We start from the raw sequence: 22,901 nt of genomic DNA, 5'->3' as shown, positions 1-22,901 counted from the left end.
ATGCATGTAGAGGGCCCACTGCTCAAAAACTATTTTCTCAAACCAGCTAAGGTGTTGGAAATTCACAGTGCTCAAGAATCTCCTTGAACACATACTTAACGTTTGGAGACATAGTGTCTTCAGTAATTTTGCATCACAAGTTTAGGGATTATTAATTTCGGAGATGGCTAAATGGCTGCCTTATATCCCGCTTTCCCCTTTTGTCAGTGGTCCAGGCCTACTTAAAAAGTTCAGTTTGTGCCCTTAAATGTGGCCAGGAAGTTTTCCTTTGATACTTAGATAATTATTTTTAGTCAGCTGAAAGACACTTAGCATGATTGGAATCGCTTATATCTTTAGAGTGAAGATGAGGATTAGTGTATTCTTTAAATCTTCCAAGTGATGGAAACTTGTGTAATGAAAAAGAAAACAAAAACCTGACTTCGTACATTTTACAGCAGAGATTTCCTTATCAAGACATGCCATCTTTTCAAAGAAATTTGGGTCACTAAACATCCTGCGATTAGTGCTTATTTACTAAGCTGTTGAGAAGACAGCAGGTGTGTTTTCCGAATATGTGACCATATGTTTTCCAAATGTTACCCGCCTATTTCTCACTCCCTCTCCAAGCTCGTATCAGCTTCACTGCCGTGATGCTTGCGATAACCTTTGAATCATTTGTTGGATCCAAGGAAATGGCCCATATGGTCGTGTCTCAAAATAACTATTAAATGTTGACTTGCCTCTGTTTAGCCAAAAGACATCACTTCCTCTGTTTTCACCTGTCTTCAAGGGTGATAACATCTATTAAGAGTTAGAAGGAGAAATTATCAGGGCGCCTGGGTGGCTCAGTCGGTTGAGCGTCCAACTTCGGCTCAAGTCATGATCTTGCGGTCTGTGAGTTTGAGCCCAGCGTCGGGCTCTGTGCTGACAGCTCAGAGCCTGGAGTCTGCCTCGGATTCTGTGTCTCCCTCTCTCTCTGCCCCTCCCCCTGCCCATGCTCTGTCTCTCTCTCTCTCTCTCTCTCTGTCAAAAATAAATAAACATAAAAAAAATTAAGAAAAAGAAAGAGGAATTATCATTTGAGACTTGGTAAGGAAGAGGGATGTTACTCACACTTTCTGTTTAGTGGAAAGAAACCTTAGAGAAAGGGCAGGAGGCTGGTGTGATGGAATGGATAGAAATTGGAGCTGATAGGGGCCCAGGCTCTGGTCCTCCCTCTGCTTCTAACGGATAGATACACACTGGCCACATAATCACTCACGTAGCCAACATTTATAGAGAGCCTGGACTGTCTGATGCCATGTTTCTAACGAGAAGCTTCCAACAAGGTGATCCCCTGACCTACAAGCAGCTTATCTTCAAGGCTTAAACATTCCAGGGAATTGGCCTGGTAGCAGGCAGGATCAAATCAATTAGTGAGTAAACCTAGCCTGTTACCCTGATGAGCAGCTGAGAAGAACTTTGTATTTAATTTAGGTTATCCGTATGTACCCTATGAGGTATGTATCACTTGTTCTCATTTCACACATATTAAAACTGAAGCAATTATATTTTGATGCAGTTATATTTAATGGCATTTAAAAATTTAGAATTTGCCACGGTCTCCATATTTCCCTGGCAAATGTCAAGATCTGCTTTGATTCAATAGCGGTAGAAGGTTGCAAATGTGTAATTTGGTGAAAGAGTTATATAAACGTCTTAACTGAAGTTGGACACGTATACAGAAGTAATTACTGCTGTGATCTAATAGAACTGAAAGTAGTTGTGTGTTTTTCATGTGAGAAGCATGCTAGTATAAACATCCTGACAGTTTCTGAGAAGAGGTTTAAACCATGATGTAAAACCCATTTGCATTTACTCAGTGGCACATGTATCACTGTTAGGAACTTTGTTGCATAGACGATTTAATGACAGTTGTAGAAAACTAACTCTATGGTGGTCTCTTCTGTGCAGTAGAATTGAAGTGTGTTTGAGCCTGGCAGTACTTGGATGTGTCTACTTTCTTACTGCAGCTGGGCAAGTTGACTCAGTGTTGATAGATTCTAACCATCATGTATGTCAGAGGTGGCCCATACACTCAGTAGGTCCGGGATGAGGCTTCAGAATATGTATTTTTTTTTTTTTTTAAATGCAATTTTAATTTTTTTTTTTCAACGTTTATTTATTTTTGGGACAGAGAGAGACAGAGCATGAACGGGGGGAGGGGCAGAGAGAGAGGGAGACACAGAATCGGAAACAGGCTCCAGGCTCTGAGCCATCAGCCCAGAGCCCGACGCGGGGCTCGAACTCACGGAGTGCGAGATCGTGACCTGGCTGAAGTCGGAGGCTTAACTGACTGCGCCACCCAGGCGCCCCCAGAATATGTATTTTAAGAAGCTCCTTAAGTGATGATAACGCATAACTAGAATTTAGAATAACTTCTTCAGAGACTTGAAAAATTATTTCAGTCTCCTTATGTATTCCTTTAGTGATGGCTGTTGTTTTGTTATTAATTTCATTGCTTTGTGGACTTTGTCTGATCTTGAGTCTTTGATATTGTTGTGACTGGTTTTGTAACTTGATCACTTCTTTTGTGACTGTTCTATGTGTGACTGAAAAATTACAACTAATGTCTGAAGTATTCTGTAGATGTTTGTTACATTAAGCTTGGTGATACTGTGAAAATCTATGTCTTATGGACAAAATGATGTCTGAGGAGACCTTCAAGATAATAGAGATTTGGGGGAAATGGATGGGATATAGATGTAACAAGACTGGCCGTGATGTTCCCCAGGATAATTGTTGAAACCGAGTGGTAGCTTTTTGGGGTTCTTTATACGATTTTGTCTACTTTGTATGTATTTAAACTTTTTCATATAAAAATTTTTTTAACTTTAAAAACCATGAAAAAATATCTGTATCTTCCCTAATTTTTGGTCTACTTAATTTATCAGTTACTGAACAAGGTATGTTAAAATCTCCAGCTTTCTAATTCTGAGACAAATGCTAGTTTATAATGGTCTTGTTTACCCAGTGAATTCTCATTAGGTGGTGACCTTCTCTATCCCTAAGAATGCTTTTGTGGTTTTCACATTAAAGTATGTTTTGTCTGGTATTAATAGTGTTAGTATAATTTTCTTTTGGTCTTAGAATTTACCTTTTTTCATTCCTATTAGTTTTAGCCTTTAGGTTTTAAGTGTGTGCACATATCTTATAAGTGGCACATTGTTGGGTTTTGTTTTTTTAATCACCCAACAATTTCTGGCTTTAACAGGTGAGTGTAGTTTGCATATATTATATTTGCTATCTGAATGTTTTATACCATCTTGAGTTTTCAATTTGCTTTTCTGTGTTTTTGTTCTCTCCTTTCATTTATATTACTGGCTTTTGTTTATTCTTTCCATCCTACCCTTTCCCCCTAAATTTTGAAGTTTTGAGTTTTATTTATTTTGGTAGTTACTGTTAAATCTTAATAAGGATATTTATTAAGCTCAAAAGTTAATCTCACTTCCTGTTGCCCTCATGATACAAAGACCTTGGAACACTAATTCCCAGTACCTGCTTACATTTTACGTATGATTTCTGATTTTGAGTTCCACTTGGCATTTAATAGCCCTAAATTAGTCATGACTGTTGCTATTCACTTTCTTTGCTTACTAGTGCCTCTTACCACTCCTCTTTGGATCCATTTTCTCTTTAGTAGTATATTCTTTAGTAGAAATTCCCTCAGCCACTGGCTGGAAGAGTTTTTAGCTTTCAAGCATGAATGGCAAGCTTAGCTGGGTATAGAATTTTTGGTTGACAAGTTCTGTTGCCTCAGCATGTTGAAGACATTGCTCCGTTGTCGTTGGCATCTTTTTTTCCTTTTCTTTTGTCTTTTTTGAATACTTCCTAAGTCCAAGAATTCATTTCCTTTGTCACTTGTGAGAAATTCTCAGCTATCTTTTTTTTAAGTTTATTTATTTATTTTGGAGGGAGAGAGCAGGGGAGGGGAAGGGCAGAGAGAGGAGACAGAGAATCCCAAGCAGGCTCTGTGAGCACAGAGCCCCACATGGGGCTTAAACTCACAAACCATGAGATCATGACCTAAGCCAAAATCAAGAGTTGGACGCTAAACCAACTGAGCCACCTAGGTGCCCCTCAGCTATCGTTTCATATGTTATCTCTTTCTTTCTGGGTTCTCTCCTTTGGAAATCTGTTTAGAGGAATGTTAGTGCATCTCATTTTATCCTCATGTGTGCCAAGTTTTTCTCTACCTCTACCTCTTTTCTTTCCTGTACTGTGTTGTGTAATTTTCTCAGATACATCTGGTTTACATCTTTTAGCTGTGTCCAACTGGATACGTTTTAACCTTCCACTAAGTTTGAATATTATTAGCTACATTTTGTCATTTCTGTAGGTTCCATTTGGTAACTTCAGTTCTGTGTATGTTTTTTTTCATAGTATCTTGCATCTTTGGGTTTTGATTTCTTTTATATTTTCAGTCTTTTAAAACTACTGCATTTTTTGATCAGAGTTTTTGAGAAATAATTTACATAGAGTAAAATTCATCCTTTTTAGGGTGTAGTTCTGATAGTTTTGACAGGTATATCCAGTTGTATAATCACTGCTACAGTGAACGTGTAGAACTCCATCACTCCCCCAAATTTCCTCATGACCCTCCCTGTACCCTACCCCTGGCAAACACTGCTGTGTAAAACCTTTTGAGTTTTAAACTTTTTAGTTGATAAAACATTTGCGTTGCTCAAAAATTAAATCAATGTGAAAATATATGTAGAAAGTCTTAACCTCTTCCTCTGTATTCCTACAGGTTTACATTTATCAGTTTCTTATATATCCTTCCAGTACTTCTTGATGCAAAATCAAGCAGTATACTTATTTTTTTCATCTTTCTTACAGAAGAGTTGGCATATGATATACACACTGCACCTTGCTTTATATACACATTTGTTTAAAACATTGTATTTTTTAGAGCTTTCCGGTTTCTTACAATGGCGTAGTGTTTAATTTTGTGGATATACTATATAGTTTAGCTATTTTCCTGTCAATTAATACATAGCTTATTTCTAGTGTTTTACAAACTCCTGTGAACAATCCTATGTGTGTGTGTGTGTGTGTGTGTGTGTGTGTGTGTGTGTGTGTCCCGGCCTGAGCTCTTTGAATGAATAGATTCTGTGTTATTGATCTTTATGCTCAGTGCCTAGCAGTGTTTGGTGCATAGAGATTTATTTGGGCGGGTGAGGGGGTGGTTAGTTGGTGGATAAGTCAGCGTGACCACTCTTATCTGATGGATTGCCTAAAAACAGAATTTCTCAGGATGTCTTGTGCCTGAGATATCACATAAAAAACATGTTACAGCTATAAAATCCTCATTCTGATGGTTTGTTTCATACCTTATTACAGCTGGTTTCATTTTCCTTTAAAGTGGAGGCTGCCTTCTGAGCTACAGAACACACACTGCCAGCTGTCAGTCCTAACAGTGGTGGTGTACTTTGTTTTTTATTTGTTTTGCTTGTTTTTTATAGGATGGCATATTTTTAGTTTACGGAGCTTAATATTCCTATACTAACAAGTACAGTAGGGTTCCCCCCCCCTTTTTAATAATGAGGTGGTTTTACTGGTTGTAAAAACTCAAGTAGAAAGAGTTTGGAGGTTAGAAAATACCTATTTTGTTAAAATAACATCCAGTATGTTAAAGACATCTTAGTAATCACCCCACAGTAAAGCTAACATCACAGAAGAAGATGGTGAAAGGCTGACATTGCACATAGTCAAACAACGTACAAGTGGTTGTAGAATCTCTGTGAGGAAACAACTCAAGTGGCAAGACTTACGGGCTTTCTCCTGGGGTTTGTATATAGTAGGAAACTTACCAAAAGGTGTGTGGTCCAAACTTCTTGTAATGGTTCTTGGCTATTTACTACATGTTTCTGATGTTTGAAACTAGTCCTAATAAGGTGTTTCATCTTTCTTAAAATTGTCCTGTAACCCAGATGAGAAGCAGTGCTAGATATTAATAATGCCAGCTCGACAGTCCAGTTCCTGAGGTGTATGTAATTTTGTACACGCACATCTGATCAAGACGCGATTACATATTTACAGAAAAAATTAATTGCCAACAACAAAATGGTTCAGTTTTTAAAAAAATTTTTTTTAACGTTTATTTATTTTTGAGACAGAGAGAGACAGAGCATGAACGGGGGAGGGCCAGAGAGAGAGGGAGACACACAATCCAAAACAGGCTCCAGGCTCTGAGCTGTCAGCACAGAGCCTGACGCGGGGCTCGAACTCACGGACCGCGAAACCATGACCCGAGCTGAAGTGGGACACTCAACCGACTGAGCCACCCAGGCGCCCCTGGTTCAGTTTTATAAATGTTTCCGTGAGAAAAATCAAGAGGAACAATGATAAAGGTTTCAAGGAAACACTTAATCTACTAAATGGCACATGGATCTCTGTGATCAACGGTGGCTTTAATCTCTTGGCAGGATTTTCCAGATTTCCCAGGTGTGTTTCATCAGTTACTCTGCTGCTTTATATACTAAGATGCACCTCCCTAACCTAACTCATGATCAGGTCAGAAGTATTCCTTCCTCAAGGCTGGAACCTATCCAATTGCCCACCACTACTCAGAACAGAAGACAGAAGTTTCTTTTAAAGATTGATCTGTTTTGTTTTGTTTTGTTTTGTTTTGTTTTGTTTTGTTTTGTTTTGTTTTCATCTTCATGAGCTGCAAGCTCTATCATGCAGACAAAACAAATACTACATTAAGGCATCAAGGTTAGAGAGCACTGAGCATTTTCCGACATCTTTCATATGTTTTTTTAAACCTCCTCCCCGCTTTGTAGCAGGCTCTTGAGGGTAAGGAGGGTGCTCTCAGATCTGCCGGCTCTTCCCTGCCTCCGCCTGGCTTCCTCTTGTCAGAGAAGTGTACAGACAGCCTTGAAAGCGTTCCAGTCATGCTGTTTCGGTGGAACCATTTTGTGAGATTGTCCTTTCTCCTGCTTGGGTTTTTTGACTTATAATTTCTGAGTGATTCCAGGCAGGAAGTTGACGTGTCTGCCTTCATCAGGCCTTTGCTTTCCTAGGCCCCTTCTCTGCATTCAGCGGCAGGCTTCTCCCTGGGCCTGGCGCTGCTTTCTTTAGACGGGTGACCCTTTCTCAGCTGGGACCTGGAGGAACTGTCTTTTGAAATGAGTTAAAAGATTTTTAAGATTACCTTTCGGGTAAAATAATGTGAAGATGATCTTCCAGATAAGACAGATGACATATTGGAAGTGTTTGTTTTTTTCCCCTGCTTACTAAGTTTTCTCTCTTCACTCCAGGGGAAGGTGTGGCTGATTGACTTTAATCCATTTGGTGAAGTAACTGATTCACTGCTGTTTACATGGGAAGAACTGATATCTGGAAGAAACTTAAAAGGTGATTTTAGTGAAGGAGAAGGCCTGGAGCAGGTAAGGGGATAAAAAGGGTACCAGGAAACCTTATAATCTACTGAATAATGGCTTGCTGGTTCTTTAGGCACGAACACAGATTTGCCAATAGATACTTGCCTGTGGAGGTGACCAAAAAAGCGTGTGTGTTGTGATTCATTTGTTTAACATTATAAAAACAAATAATAATTATCTCTTATATATTTCCCTAGTTGCTTTTCTTTCTCTTGGCTCCTTCGGTCCTGCCCACATGGAAGAATCTTGACCCTGGGTCACTTTATATGTTGATGCTGATCCTAACCCCACCTGCTGACCCCTGAGAGAGCGAAACTGCAGGTGCTCTGCACCGTCTTTGCCCCATCGAGGGGGTCCTCCTATGGTGTTTGCCTCACCAGCTTCCTCTTCCACCCACGGTGGCCATGCCACACCTCTGCACACCCCTCACACCTCCTTGCGCATCATCCCTTTCCTCCTCAGCAGATGATTCCACGTCCTTCACAGGAAGAAAATCTGCTGTGAATTGACTCCATATAATTGTCCTCGAACCAACAAGCATCCCTGCGTCCCTCGTCCTGAGTCTAACAGCATGCCGCTCCTTCCTGCCTCTTCTGATACCCATGCTGCCATTCACTCCTTCCTGTCCCTGTTCTCTTCTGTACCCACCCTCCATCTGTGTTCACACATCTTCTGTCCTAATAGACAAACGCCTTTTAACACCATGTCTTCAGCCAGCCCTTCTGTCTCATCTTCACAGCCAGACTTTCTTTGAACAACACCTTTGTGTTGCTTTTTTCTACTTAGAAAATTAATACGTGCCCCCTTTTTTTAATGTTTATTTTTGAGAGAGAGAATGAGTACAAGCCAGGAACGGGCAGAGAAAGGGAGATAGAGGATCCAAAGCAGGCTCTGCGCTGTCAGCTCAGAGCCCAGTGTGGGGCTCAAACTCAAAAACCATGAGATCGTGGGGTGCCTGGGTGTGGCTCAGTCGGTTGAGCGCCCAACTTTGGCTCAGGTCATGATCTCCCAGTTCGTGGGTTCAAGCCCCGCATCCGGGCTCTGTGCTGACAGCTCAGAGCCTGGAGCCTGCTTCGGATTCTGGGTCTCCCTCTCTGTGCCCTCCTCGGCTTGCATTCTGGTCTGTCTCTCTCTCAAAAATGAATAAACATTAAAAACAAACAAACAAACAAAAAAAAAACCCATGAGATTGTGACCTGAGCCCAAGTCGGATATTTAACTGAGCCACCCAGGCGCCACAGCCCATGCCCATTTTTAAAGAGAATTCTGAAATTGCCCGTAATCCTACCACCTTGAGAACCATGGTTTATATTTTTGTATATCATATTTGGTATGTATAACATATCTGTAAATATATATACAAACTTTTAAAAAAAATTTTTTTTCAACGTTTATTTATTTTTGGGACAGAGAGAGACAGAGCATGAACGGGGGAGGGGCAGAGAGAGAGGGAGACACAGAATCGGAAACAGGCTCCAGGCTCTGAGCCATCAGCCCAGAGCCTGACGCGGGGCTCGAACTCACGGACCGCGAGATCGTGACCTGGCTGAAGTCGGACGCTTAACCGACTGCGCCACCCAGGCGCCCCGATACAAACTTTTTAAATGAGAATGTACTACCTCCCTGTTACCTTATGTGTATTTTTTATATCGTTTTTACAAAGTCGTGTTTCTACCTGCTCATTTTCAAGGACAGAATTAGATTGCCATCCTTACCACTTCCGTTAACATCAGTGCGGGCATGTTTCTGTAGGCACCTACACTCACATTTCCCACTAGTGGGACTGTAGCAGCCTCACTCATGCTAGCGTGTGACCTGCTTTTTGTAGCTGCTCAGTAGTTGTGCATCTGGCGGCCAGCTTCCTTCCCTGGCCACCTCTGCCTGCTGCTTCCCACCTGTGCGCCCTCCACCCACTGCCGGGGTGCCCCCGTCCCTGCCGCTCCACGGAAACCGCACCCAGCAAGGGCTCCACTGACCCATTGCCGATGCCAGTGGACGATGCACCGCCCTCTTCTCACTTAACCCCTCGGCAAGTGTTACCCCTCTGGGTTTTCACCACACTCTTCCCTCGGTTTCCGTGACACAAGCTCTCCTCCCGGCCTTCTTTCTGCTTTTCTGGCGGCTGCCTTGCCTTCAGTGTGCACATCTTTTCTCTTATCTCCGTCTGGAAGGCTTCTTTTCGTCCTTTCTCTGTCCTGGGCCCTCTGGGGCCCTGTTCTTCTGGATGTGGCTCAGATGGTTATTTTCCCTGTCACGGCTCTTGCCCTGCTGTGTCGTACTTCCCTGTGTCCAGCCTCAGATTGTAAGTTTCCGAGCACAGGGGTAGTATCTCTCGTGTTCTCCGCAGATCTGTGCAGCTTGGCACAATTCTGGCACAGCGGATTTTTGTGGAATTAACGAGTGCAGGAATTTTCTTTGTGCTGGCATCTTAGATTTGGGGGCCATTCAATCTGAGCGTCAAGGAAAGAGAATGTAAATTATTCAGCACAGGGTTATTTTTAAAGATGAGGGACACAGTCAGTGGATAGAAACGGTTTGTACAAAATTCACTCTATGATCCAAATCTTTTCTTTCTTTTTAATTTAAACAACATTATATTGGAGGTCGGGGGAGGACAGGGAACAAGAACTGGCTCCTGCTCTTTCCCCGGTGTCATGTCCTGCTGTCTCCCCATCCTTACTCCCCACCGCTAGAGAACCGGCTTTCCTTCTGGGCCTCGCAGTCCCCCCTGGCTGTGCCCACTGCCTTTCAGGCCGTGCTCAGTCCCCGTCCAAGTCCCCAGACCTCACGAGGCTGCTTTCGTCCTGCTCTTCAGTCCCCGTGGCCCCTCCTCAGCAAGGTCTTACCATCCTGGTGAAGTAGCCTGTGTTGTTCTCCTCATATTATGGCACCCGGATGTTGTGTTTTTCTAACACCTCTTACTATCTGAAATGATCTTGCTGTTGTAGTTATTTGCTTGTTTATTGGCTGGCTGCCAGTCTGGTTTACCAGTTGATCTATACCTAGGACAAGGTGAGCACCACGTGGATGTTTCCTAAGTATTTGTCAGATGATTGGTCTGTCTGTCATAAGATACGGCCTGCTTTCTAGGGCTCTGTGGTCCTGTTTTACTCCAGTTCGTGGCCTGTCTCCATCTGCTGGACCCCATTCATCCCTCACCTAGATATTTGCCACCCAGGAAGTCCAAACCCGAGGCCTTCTGTCTCTGAAATCCTTTTTTGGCACAAGGCAACGTGTAAATATTAAATGCAAGACTCTAAGCAAGTACGTTGAAGAACGTGAAGACTTGTTAAATGTGAAACTCAAATTTGCAGTTTTCCATAGGTGCTGAGAGAGATAAATAAGTAAGTTAAATGACTAAGAGAAGCACAAAAGTGTAGGGTCCAGGGCAGTACTTCTCAACTGTGCACCTGTACAAAATGATAATACTGAGAAAGCACTCCAGCCTGCATGAGATTGCTCAAGGCCAGAGAGAACTAGCCATAGGCCTCGGGCCCATTCCGGGGCTAAGGAACCCATAACCCATATGCAGGACACAGTGGCTGGTAGCATTTAGGGCTTGGCCATAGCTCTCCATGAGGACACTGTTTTCAGATACTATGTGTTTATTTTCCAGTGAACATGTGGAAGTATTCTCTTTTTTTTTTTTTTTTCCTGTTTATTTTGAGAGAGAGTGTGCGCATGAGTGGAGGGAGAGGACAGAGCAAGAATCCCAAGCAGGCTCCGTGCTGTCAGCGCAGAGCCCAGCATAGGGCTCGATCTCACAGACTGTGAGATCATGACCTGAGCCAAAACCAAGAGTCGGATACTTAACTGACTGAGCCACCCAGGCACCCCCATGTGGAAGTATTCCTAAAATCTTGGTGTTTCTTTCACTTCAGAATCTTATTTTCTGGGATACGTGGGTGGCTCAGTCGGTTAAGTGTCTGACTCTTGATTTTGGCTCAGGTCACAGTTGTGAGAAGGAACCCCAAGTCAGGCTCCTTGCTGGGAGTGGAGTCTGCTTAAGATTCTCTCTCTCTCTCTCTCTCTCTCTCTCTCTTCCTCTGCCCCCTCTCTGCTTGTTCGCACATGTGTACATACACGGTCACACTCAAAAAAAGTTTTATTTTCTTCCTTACCTCGTACAGAAGGGAACATGAAATTGTTATACTAGGATCTTTGTCACTTTGACGAATAGACTTAAAAAGATAATTTTTCACAGACTTTCCCCTTTTTTTCTTTGTACAGGATTCTCCAGCCTTCCGTTGCACAAACAGTGAAGTGACAGTTCAACCAAGTCCCTATCTGAGTTACCGACTTCCCAAGGACTTTGTAGACCTGTCTACTGGGGAGGATGCTCACAAACTCATAGATTTTCTTAAACTGGTAAAGTATATATATACTTAGTACACATACGTGTACACCTTTGTTTTCAAATTTTCAAATTGACTTTGTAATATTTCATTTTAGTTATATATAGTACCTAGGTTTTATTTGGTGATTATGAATTAATTGGGCAGAATTACTGAGGTCATCTTATAAAGAAATATATGAAGTAAGCTGAAAGAATAATTCGCTTAGAATGATAGGAAATGTGTTTTATGTTTATGCTTTTTGAATAATTTTCACAGTACTTCTGACTTCTTTTTAAAAATTTTTTTAGTGTTTATTTATTTTGAAAGAGAGATAGAACACAAGCAAGGAGGGGCAGAGAGAGAGGGAAACAAAATCCAGAGCAGGCTCAGGGCTCTGAGCTATCAGCACAGAGCCCAATGCAGAGCTTGAACTCAACGAACCATGAGATCATGACCTGAGCCAAAGTCTCATGTTTAACTGACTGAGCCACCCAGGCGCCCCATAATACTTCTGATTTTGAAGGAAGTCTTTATACTGTTATTGGACTAAGAGAAGATCCAGCTCTCTGCTATGGTTATTTGGCGGGGGGGGGGGTGGGTGGGAAATATGTGTATTTGTACTTGTGTGTTTCTGTGTGGGAATGTTTGCGCATGTGGAAGAAAGTTAAGTATTCAAATAGCTGAGGGTAATGTGCCCAGGAGCCAAAGTGATAAACTAGTCCGATGAATTAGTTAAGGCATATTTTTCCGTCATGATTTTCAATCATATCTTTGACCAGGGCCTCTAGAAAATTCTATTTGCTGACAGAAAAAGTGATCTTGGCTGAACGTATATCCCCAGTAGAATGTGCTGTTTTAATGTATCTTGGTTTCCCTTGACAGAAAAGAAATCAGCAAGAGGATGACTGATTAGAGTGCCAGAGTTAAGTCCGAGGTAAAGAGGAGACTACCTTGGTGTCAAAAGGCTGCTCTGAGCTCGCAACTTCTGTTCCCCCTCTTGGGTCAGGGTGGGAGACAGTGTGAAATCAATAGCTTTTTATATCCATGTATATTAAGCTGGAAGAAAATGGAGGGACTTTGCTACCTGTAAAAATAAATAATAAATAGATCTTAAACATAGGAAAGCATACTGTTCTGATGATAAAATACCTTCTGTGAAATACCTCACTCTTTTGGCTCAGTCTGTTTAGATTTACCGATGTTTCTTGTGCTGTTTTTATACCTATTGGGTAGATGGGTGAATTTATATTTGTTATACAGAAATGGGTTCTTGTTTAATCATTACTTTTTCACAGAAAAAAGTTGAACCTTCTATTACTGTAGAAAATATTTTTCCTACTTTGAGAGAATTTTCATATACGTTTTCTACTGGTTTATCTTTGGTTTGTGTGTCGGTAAAATAATACAGACTTCTCAAGCTATCACATAACCTTGAAAATGTCAGTATATTACAACTAGTCTAATATGTATTAGTAAAATGATCACAGAGTTAGAATTTGGCCTTTTAAAAAAATACCGGAATTTTGGGGAGGTAAGTTCACTTAGGCCACCATTTTAGTAATTATTCTTCAGTGCCCTAATGGATGGTGAGGATATCATCAATACTAATTTACTTAGTACTTACTATATACTGAGACACTCTGCCATGTGATCTTTGTGTATTGTTTTACATTGTGGAACAGTTTGAAGGAAATCATTCCTAGGGTATCTATGTAGTGTGTATGAAGGAATATTTTACTAGTTGGAGGTATGTTTTTCAACTGAGGAGAGCACATATGAGTGTTCCCATAGGAAGGTAGGGAAATGGATCAGAGTTTCCCCTTTCCGTTTGGTTAAGGCAGATTATACATAATGAAGAAAGGTATTTCTTTTTTGGTTATCTCAAATTGTAGCTTTTTGTGTGGTTTCTCAGTTACAACACTTGGATATTAGTATTTTAAATACAAAATACAGAGATCAACTTGTGATCTTTGTACTCAGTATATCATATGCCATTTCTGAGGCCAGTTGTCTGGAATTGAGGTGCTCTAAAATATTTTTGGTTTTTAAATAAACTGCTCCTGAGGGACTTAACTGTTAACTCATAATGGAGGGATTTATAATCATGAGTTGATTTGAACTTAGCTCTGGAAGCGGGCTTTGTCAAGGTGGTACTTCACCAGCCCAAAAGAAAAAAAAATAGTTGATATATTTTAATATCAATTGAAAAAATTGGACTATAAGTAATAAAAAGACTGAAGCAAAATTTGGTAAATATTTTATAAAAAGCACAATTCTTGGTGCAAAACTCACTAAATTTTTGCATTAATTTTCCTGAGGCATTATCGAGTTCAACTCTCACTTCACTTTTAAAAATGTGACTTTTCTACATTGTCCCCTTAGTGTATTTAATTTTGGCTGATTATCCTGATGTGAATAGTAAATACAGGATAGTATGCAGGAAATATTCTCCTTGGTTGAAATATCATTTTTGCCTCCTAAAGATTAGTTTTGAGTATCTTTTTATTTTATTTTATTGGCATTATCTGTCCTTTTTTTGAGGTACCTCAGGTTTGTGCTTGAATTTAGAAAGTGAATTCATTAGCTCGGTTCTGAAATCCTACCTTCTGAAGAGAAGACGTTGCATCTGTTTAGTCAGATTGGGACAAACATGTTTACTTTGTGCTACAGAACGGCAGCATGTAGGATGGGCCTCCAGTATAGCGCATGTTGCCAAAAAGTTGTGTTTTTTTCCGTTTCTTTTTAAATGTTTATCTATTTTGAGAGAGGAAGAGGGAGTATAAGCAGGGGAGGGACAGAGAGAGAGGGAGAGAATTGGAAGCAGACTCATTGATGTCGGCGCAGAGCTCGATGTTCACAAACCATGAGATCATGACTTGAGCAAAAATCAAGAGTCTGGCGCTGAGCCACCCAGGCACCCTCAAAAGTTCTGTTTTTTGTTTTTTTTTTTTTTTTAATTTTCTTTTTTTAACGATTATTTATTTTTTTGGGACAGAGAGAGACAGAGCATGAACGGGGGAGGGGCAGAGAGAGAGGGAGACACAGAATCGGAAACAGGCTCCAGGCTCTGAGCCATCAGCCCAGAGCCCGACGCGGGGCTCGAACTCACGGACCGCGAGATCGTGACCTGGCTGAAGTCGGACGCTTAACCGACTGCGCCACCCAGGCGCCCCTCAAAAGTTCTGTTGTTAAGCCTCGTGTTGATGTGCATTTTCTGAGTTCTCATAAAGTTTTCCCATCTACTCAGTCATTTCTCTTTCTGATAACTGAGGACCGTGTCAAAAAAACAAACAAATGTTACATGATTGGGTTTTTTGGCTTGCTTTCTTACCTATAAGTTACGTGAATAATAACCGTAAGTTCATGCGTTTGTTAAATGAGAGCCCATGCAACACTTTTCATATAGTGTGTTGTACTTACTAAGCCCCCCAACACATGGTAGCCGTCATTATCATTATGCTTTGCGGACCTAGTACGCTAAAGGCGAGTTCGTTCTTTCTTTCTTTCTTTTTTTTTTTTTTTGTGGGTTTTTTTCTTTGAGAGACAGCACATGCGTGTGTGCCTGTGGGAGAGGGAGAGCGAGAATCCCAAAGCAGGCTCAGCACCATCAGCGCAGAGCCAGATGCGGGGAATCTGGCAGCTGTGAGATCATGACCGGAGCCTAAATTAAGAATTGGCGCCCAAGCGTTGGAGCCACCCAGGCCACCCGAGGCAGGTTGTTTTTTAATAGAATCAAGAAAATTTTGAGTGGTGGAGGACTTTAGAGATTGTTCAGCCCAGTTTCTTTTCCTTTTACCCTCCTTTCCTCCTCCCTGCCCTTTTTCCCCCCTTCTTCATTTTTTAACACAGCAGAAAACTGCTGCCTAGAGAAGTTAAGACTTGTCCAAAATTGTAGCAGAATCGGGGCCATGAAAGAACTTTTCTAATGCTGTTCTCTAAGGGTTTTTAGCCTAATATTTTCTATAGATAAGTTTCATCCAGAACAAATTATTATTTTAATAATGGAATTTTCAAAAAAATTTTTGAGTACACTTAGACACAAGGTTACATTAGTTTCAGGTTCACAACATAGTGATGCCACAGATTTATACATGATGTTGTGTTTACCACAAGTATATGTAGCCAGGAATTTTTTTTTTCCCCAATAAAAGTAAGTACAAATTCACCTCACATTTGTGTGGAAGAATTTGATGAAAAGAGTGCGGAAATTAAATGAAATCAGCGTCTTTAAAAGATGAATTCAGTTTCTTTTTTTTTTTTTAATTTTTTTTCAACGTTTATTTATTTTTGGGACAGAGAGAGACAGAGCATGAACGGGCGAGGGGCAGAGAGAGAGGGAGACACAGAAATGGAAACAGGCTCCAGGCTCTGAGCCATCAGCCCAGAGCCCGACGCGGGGCTCGAACTCACGGACCGCGAGATCGTGACCTGGCTGAAGTCGGACGCTAAACCGACTGCGCCACCCAGGCGCCCCCAGTTTCATGTTTATATTAACCAGGCTGACCTTGAGAGGTGACAGTGACTTTTAGACATTTTAAAGACAGAATTTCTCTGTGATTGTTCCTTGGTTCCCACGTGGCGCTGGCTCCTAGAACACAGCGTCGGTAAGGGACGCCCGGAAGTGACGGCGGGCTGGCCGCGCACACGCAGCGCGGGGGTCCTGCGAACGCGCCGAGAGGCGTGCGAAGGACACGCGGCCGCACAGAGGCGGCGGGCAGCCCGCGGGTCTGGCACGAATGACCTCGAGAGCACGCAGTCACACGCGGCTCTTTTCAGTCAAGGGAAACCAAACCACAGCCACCCTCGCAAGTGCACACAGGCTGCGTGATAAGCCCGTCAGGTAAGAGTGCTGCCGCAGCGACTCGTCCCTCGTCCCTCGGGCCGACCCTCCCCGGACAGGACCGGGTCAGGTGCCGTGTGGGCGTCTGGGCCGTCCTGCCTCACGGACCCCGCCAGGTGGCCCGGCAGCCGCCGAGGCGGGCACTGTGGGTGGCGAGTAAAGGGCTGTGGACAGAGACGTCCGCTCTGGTGAGAAGGAAGCCCCGGGGTGGCGCTAAGCAAGGGCGACCTGGGGCTGAGGAGAGCCCAGCCCAGTCTTGAGGTGGGAGTGGGGTGGGGGCAGGGCAGGGACGCCGCAGGCAGGGGGGGGGACCACGCGCAGGCGCACGCGCCAGCCGAGACGGGCGAGGCCGCGGGGGTGGAGGGCCAGGGACCTGCCCAGCGTCTGAGGTGTGAGGATTTCACGCGCACGGCCCCCGCGGGGTGGGAAGCCGGGGCGGGGTTTTAAGCGAGGAAGAGAGATGGTCTAGTTTAGGTGTTTGAAGTGCTTTTCTGGTTTCTGTGTGGAAAGCGGATCTGTCGGGAGAAGGGTGCCTCATGGTGATAATGTGGCTCCGTCGACGGGCCGATGGGGGCATGGCCGAGGGGGGGTGTGGGCGGCAGGGGGGGGCAGGAAGGGTGGGAATCGGGAAATGGGGGCGGCCTCGAGGGGAACCCAGAGGGCCAGTGGTTGCACGGCCGGCTGAGGGGGAGCCTGGGCTGCAGGGAGGGGGCGGGAAGGGCGGGAGGAACACGGCCGAAGCCCAGGTTCTGGGTTTGAGCCGTCAGGCGCGACGTAATGTGGTTTGTCTAACGGGAAAGACGAAAAGAGGGAAATCGAAATGCTGGTCTTGGACACGAACTCGAGATTCCAGTGACTGACCCAAACAAGGATGTGGAGACACATTGGATTCTACCGTTGGAGCTTGTGTGCAAGGAGCCATGGGGGGTCGGGAAGGCACGCAGGGCGCCCGCGACGGCGGTCCAGCGATGGCTCTGTGTTCAGCTGGGTGGGACACGGCTAGCGGGTTGAATATACCAGAACAGTTGTGCTTATGTATTAGGAGTAGTAATAAGACTTACTATGGGCAGTGTGAATATAGAATGGTTACTTTTACTGACTTTGACGTGTCAAGTACAACTTTCTCTCTTCACACAATAAAGTTGATAATATATGGCAGTATAATTATGTTGAGATTCTCTGAGCATTATTAATTTTATGAAAGCCTCAGTGGGAACCACATATGACTTACATTGTATTTGCCGCATCACTGATTTTCTTTTTCTTTTTTTTTTTTTATAAAACTTTTCCCCCTACTTAATTTTTTCCTTTTTTTTTTTTTAAATTTTATTTTTTTAAATTTATATCCAAATTACCATATAGTGCAACAATGATTTCAGGAGCAGATTCCTTAGTGCTCCTTACCCATTTAGCCCTTCCCCCCTCCCACAACCCCTCCAGTAACCCTCAGTTTGTTCTCCATATTTATGAGTCTCTTCTGTTTTGTCCCCTTCCCTGTTTTTATATTATTTTTGTTTCCCTTCCCTTATGTTCATCTGTTTTGTCTCTTAAAGTCCTCATATGAGTGAAGTCATATGATACTTGTATTTCTCTACTTTCACTTAGCATAATACCCTCCAGTTCCACCCACGTAGTTGCACATGGCAAGATTTCATTATTTTTGATTGCCGAGTAATACTCCATTGTATGTATGTACCACATCTTCTTTATCCATTCATCCATCGATGGACATTTGGGCTCTTTCCTTACTCTGGCTATTGTTGATAGTGCTGCTATAAACATGGGGGTGCATGTACCCCTTCAAAACAGCACACCCGTATCCCTTGGATAAATACTTAGTAGTGTGATTGCTGGGTCATAGGGTAGTTCTATTTTTAATTTTTTGAGGAAACTCCTTACTGTTTTCCACAGTGGCTGTACCAGCTTGCATTCCCATGCATCACCGATTTTCTTGACTCTTTGAGACTCGTGTTTAATATGTATGTCGAGTTCTTAGGTGGATTATCTCCCCATGTATTATTCATGGACTTTTAGTCAAGTAAAGACTTAAATGGATTTCTCCTGCGAATTACAAGTGGCCTGCCCTCGATTCTTGAAAAACGTCTATAAAATGTCAGCACTGACTTTGGAACCAGGCAAGCAGCTGAGGAGTCAACTACCCATTCATAGTTGTATATACAAGCAATCATTGGGAAATTGAGTGTAAATAACCTTACAACCTTCTAAATGAGCTACCGCGATGCTTCATAATTTGAGGAGAAATGGATTTCTCTGAGAATCTGGTGGAGGCTATGGGCTTGCCTGAGGTGGTCTTAGACCCCAGATTAAGAATCCCTGATTTGAAGCCACGTAGGATCAGACTGGAAGCCAAGGCTTCTGTAGTTGTAAGAATGGGACCATTTCATAATGTGTAGTGTACCTGCACTTTTAAGAGTTTCTAACTTTACTAGTTTCTAACAATGGTGTTTATGTAATTAATTCATTTATAGTGCATCCCCTTCAGATTGTCAGTTCTCATAAAGTAAACTGTGTGTTAGAATTCAACCAGAGAATGGCCCCTGGGTGGCTCAGTCGGTTGAGCGTCCAACTTCGGCTCAGGTCATGATCTCACAGTTCGTGGGTTTGAGCCCCACGTCGGGCTCTATGCTGATGGCTCGGAACCTGGAGCCTGCTTCAGATTCTGTGTCTCCCTCTCTCTCTGCTCCTCCCCTGCTCATGTTCTGTCTCTCTGTCTCTCAAAAATAAACATTAAAAAAATTAAAAAAAAAATTCAACCAGTGAAAAAGAACCAGTATGAAATACATATGTACATGCATTCATATGCATATGTAAAATCTCCTTACTGCATGTGTGTTTATATGTACACACATTATATACACACATATATAAATATATGCATATGTGTGTGTGTAAATACAATAAAATATTTTATTACAAGGGATTGATTTATGCAGTTGAGGTGCGCTGGCCATGTAAATCTGAAATCTGTAGGCCAGGCTGGAACTCTGTGAGCATGAGTGGAAGCTCTTGTCCACAGGTAGATTTTCATTTCCTCCTCTCAGGAAAGCCTCAGCCATGCTTTTAACACCCTCCAACTGGTTAAGTCAGGCCCACCATGATATTCTTCCTTATTTAAAATGAACAGATAGGGATTTTAGTTAGTTCTGCAAAAATCGCTTCACAGCAGAACCTAGGTTAATGTTTGAGTAATGCTGGAGAGTCATCGCAGACTGGATAAGAAGGTTGCATTGTACTTTAGAAGCTAATTCTGGTGATGGCTTATAATAGATGTATTTCAAGAGTATACTGTGTGACTTAAGTAATAATTCTGATTGTGTTTAAAAGAATGACTGGGGCACCTGGGTGGCTCAGTCAGTTAAATGTCCGACTTTGGCTCAGGTTATGATCTCATGGTCTGTGGGTTTGAGCCCCACATTGGGCTCTGTGCTGACAGCTCAAAGCCTGGAGCCTCCCTTTGGATTCTGTCTCTCCCTCTCCCTCTCCCTCTCCCCCACCCACACTCTGTCTCTCTCTCTCAAAAATAAACATTAGGGGCGCCTGGGTGGCTCAGTCGGTTAAGCGGCTGACTTCGGCTCAGGTCATGATCTCGCGGTCCGTGAGTTCGAGCCCCGCGTCGGGCTCTGTGCTGACAGCTCGGAGCCTGGAGCCTGTTTCAGATTCTGTGTCTCCCTCTCTCTCTGACCCTCCCCCATTCATGCTCTGTCTCTCTCTGTCTCAAAAATAAATAAACGTTTAAAAAAAAAAAGATATAAAAAAAACATTAAATAAATAAGTATATAAATAAAGGAGCAACTGATTATTCACTGGAATAGGTGTTATTCTTGGAAGCAGGTGGTTTAGAGAAGACTATATACTTATTTTGTGATGCCACCACCACTCCAAAAGCCTTTCCTTAAATTTTTTGGGGAAGTTCCATCAGATCCATTTATAAGCCACAGAAGAAAATCTACCTTACTGTTTCGTTCAATACCTTGTTATTTTGACCAAAAATGTTACACAGTTCCATATCACTTTTCTTTCTTATTCATCAGAAATGGTTCAGAATTTTTCCAAAATTCACATGTCATCCTCAAGAAGGCTTAATCCATTTTATGCGCCACTAGGACATTAACCTTCCTGAAACACAATTCCAGTCATTCTAACACTTACAGCCTCTCAGCTTCCCATTGCTTGCAAGTTAAAGTACAGGCTTCGGTGGGCATCCAAAGCCCTGTGCAGTGTTGCCTCAATCTGTCTTTATGGGCTAATTTCATCCTCACCAGCACATACTGTTCTCCAGCCAACCTAGATTACTTGATATAGCTGAGGATGTCCTTATCTTTCTCATCTGCTCCCTCTGCTGTGCCTCCCCCCTTTACCCCCACTCACCTCCTGCCCAGTCTTCTGGTTATTAAAAGCCAGCCTTCACAGACTGGCTCAAGTGGTATGTTCCTCATGAAATTATCCAGAGGGTTTCTTCTGTGCTGGAATTTTCAAGGCACTCTGATATTACTGTTCCTCTTACATTTAGAACCTGATGCAGTATTTGTAGGATGTAGCTATCATGATCTTTCTACTTATTATAAACTTAGGGCAAGAATGGAATCCTTGCTTTGTTGTCTCCCAGTGGTCTGGTACTCTGTCTTGGCCAAATGGAATGTGACTTAACATCATTGAAGGTTATCTGACTTAGATGCAATTAAAATGAGTTCCCTAAACACTTTCCACAACAAGAGCATCACCCAAGCTAATGCATCACTCTCAAGGTTGACAGTTTGAATAATGCAACACTCAATTATGTATGTGCATCTTTTTTATTCACCTTATAGAATCACTGCTCCAAAAAGTTACTAGAGTTCTTGTCTTCCCTTAACTGAACCAGATCATCAAAACCTATTGCTGATATCTCAAGCCATAGTATTCATGATAGAGCATGTGCTGGCCCTTAAACTGTGAATAAACTCTGAGTATTTCTGCCTATTCTAAAAAAAATTCTGTAGAATTTTAGTATATTCTATGCTTGCTTGCTCTTCATCTTTCAGACATTTGTACCCCTTTCTAGTCCCCATCCCCAGCACTAACAAGCACTGTCTCAGTATGAGGCAGGCACAGACAGAACTGTAGCCACTGTCTGGGGGGGGCTATACCTTCCATATGTTTAAAAGTCATTCAGAACAATAACCTCTTAGAAGGTAGTTCTGTTTTTGTTTTGTTTTACATTGAAGTGAAAAATCATGATTGTGGGTTGTTGAATGTCACCACAGCCCTAGGAACCAGACTGCCTGGCTTAGAATTGGCCTTGTTACCTGCTGACAGCGCGGTCCAGGGCAAAGTACTGAATCTCTCTGGCCCTCTGGTTCCCAGTCTGCAAAACAGAGATGGCAATAGCACCTACCTCTCAGGGTTGTTTCTAGACGTCATTGTAGGACAGTTCTTGGCATCATAGCCCATGTTCAGTATACACAAGCTCTTACTTGCTATATTACATCACTGTCGTGTGATTTCAGTGAGCTGTTAACTTCTATATTAATCCAATAATATTTTCTGCTTTCTGCCTTTCTTTGTTTGTGGGAAGGGTTCTAATGAGAGATCCCACTGTGTTTATTTTCTCCATCCCACCTGCATACCCAGCCTTTGCCCTTCCACAGCATTGCCTTCAGTGGAACCAACATTCACACAGCTTCCCAAGACTCTGGTTTCCTGAGTGTCAATGTGTGCATTTCTGGAGCCACTCCACTTGGCCTTGGACAAGGAAGAAGCAGCATGTGGGGTAAACATTTAGTTGAGAATAGAACAGATATATCAGAAATGCTTCAGATATAATTATATTAATGCAACAGAGTAGTGACTGAAACAAATACACCCATTCAGGAGACACAAGAAATGACCAACCTGGAAATAAAAAATTCTAGGATAAAGGAATGCCAAGTGCTTTGTGGACATTACCTAATTTTTAAGTCTATAGCTATATGAATTAAGCAATAATTTCTCCCATTTTACAGAAGATGAATCTGTAGGGTTTGGTCTAGATAACAAGCAGTATGTTAGACATACGATTCAAACCCACATATGCTTTAGACTAAAGCCTCCGTGATTCACTCTATGTTCTACTACTTCAAAACTCACAGAAGAATAACCTGGAGTCTGTGCGGGTTTATCCAGACTGTCTTTAATCTGTGGCCCTTTTAATTTTCCTCTACAAGTAGAGTATATAGAGCATTCTTAGAAAATCCTGACGGAGGCCATTGATAGAAATGTCTCCTACTCTCACGAGCTAGACACCAAGTACAGAACAAATTTGGAAGCATACAGAAA

At 42.5% G+C, this 22,901-nt stretch overlaps 1 protein-coding gene across 5 annotated transcripts in view; it reads left to right on the top strand.

The window, feature by feature from the left end:
* Window positions 1-12,913, top strand: part of CDC123 (cell division cycle 123) — a 60,947-nt gene extending 48,034 nt beyond the window's left edge. For all 5 annotated transcript variants that reach the window (XM_040451438.1, XM_040451439.1, XM_040451436.1 and 2 more), the window contains 3 exons: window positions 7,287-7,415; window positions 11,640-11,777; window positions 12,629-12,913. In XM_040451438.1, the coding sequence (XP_040307372.1) occupies window positions 7,287-7,415; window positions 11,640-11,777; window positions 12,629-12,655 (294 nt within the window). In that variant the 3' untranslated portion in view covers window positions 12,656-12,913. The remainder of the gene's footprint in view (window positions 1-7,286; window positions 7,416-11,639; window positions 11,778-12,628) is intronic.
* The last annotated feature ends 9,988 nt before the right edge of the window (window positions 12,914-22,901 follow it).

This window comes from Herpailurus yagouaroundi, unplaced genomic scaffold (genome assembly GCF_014898765.1).
Source record: "Herpailurus yagouaroundi ecotype Mexico unplaced genomic scaffold, PumYag 203, whole genome shotgun sequence".
NCBI lineage: Eukaryota > Metazoa > Chordata > Mammalia > Carnivora > Felidae > Herpailurus > Herpailurus yagouaroundi.
Note: the sequence above shows the minus strand (reverse complement) of the source record. Positions and strands in the feature narration are given on the sequence as shown.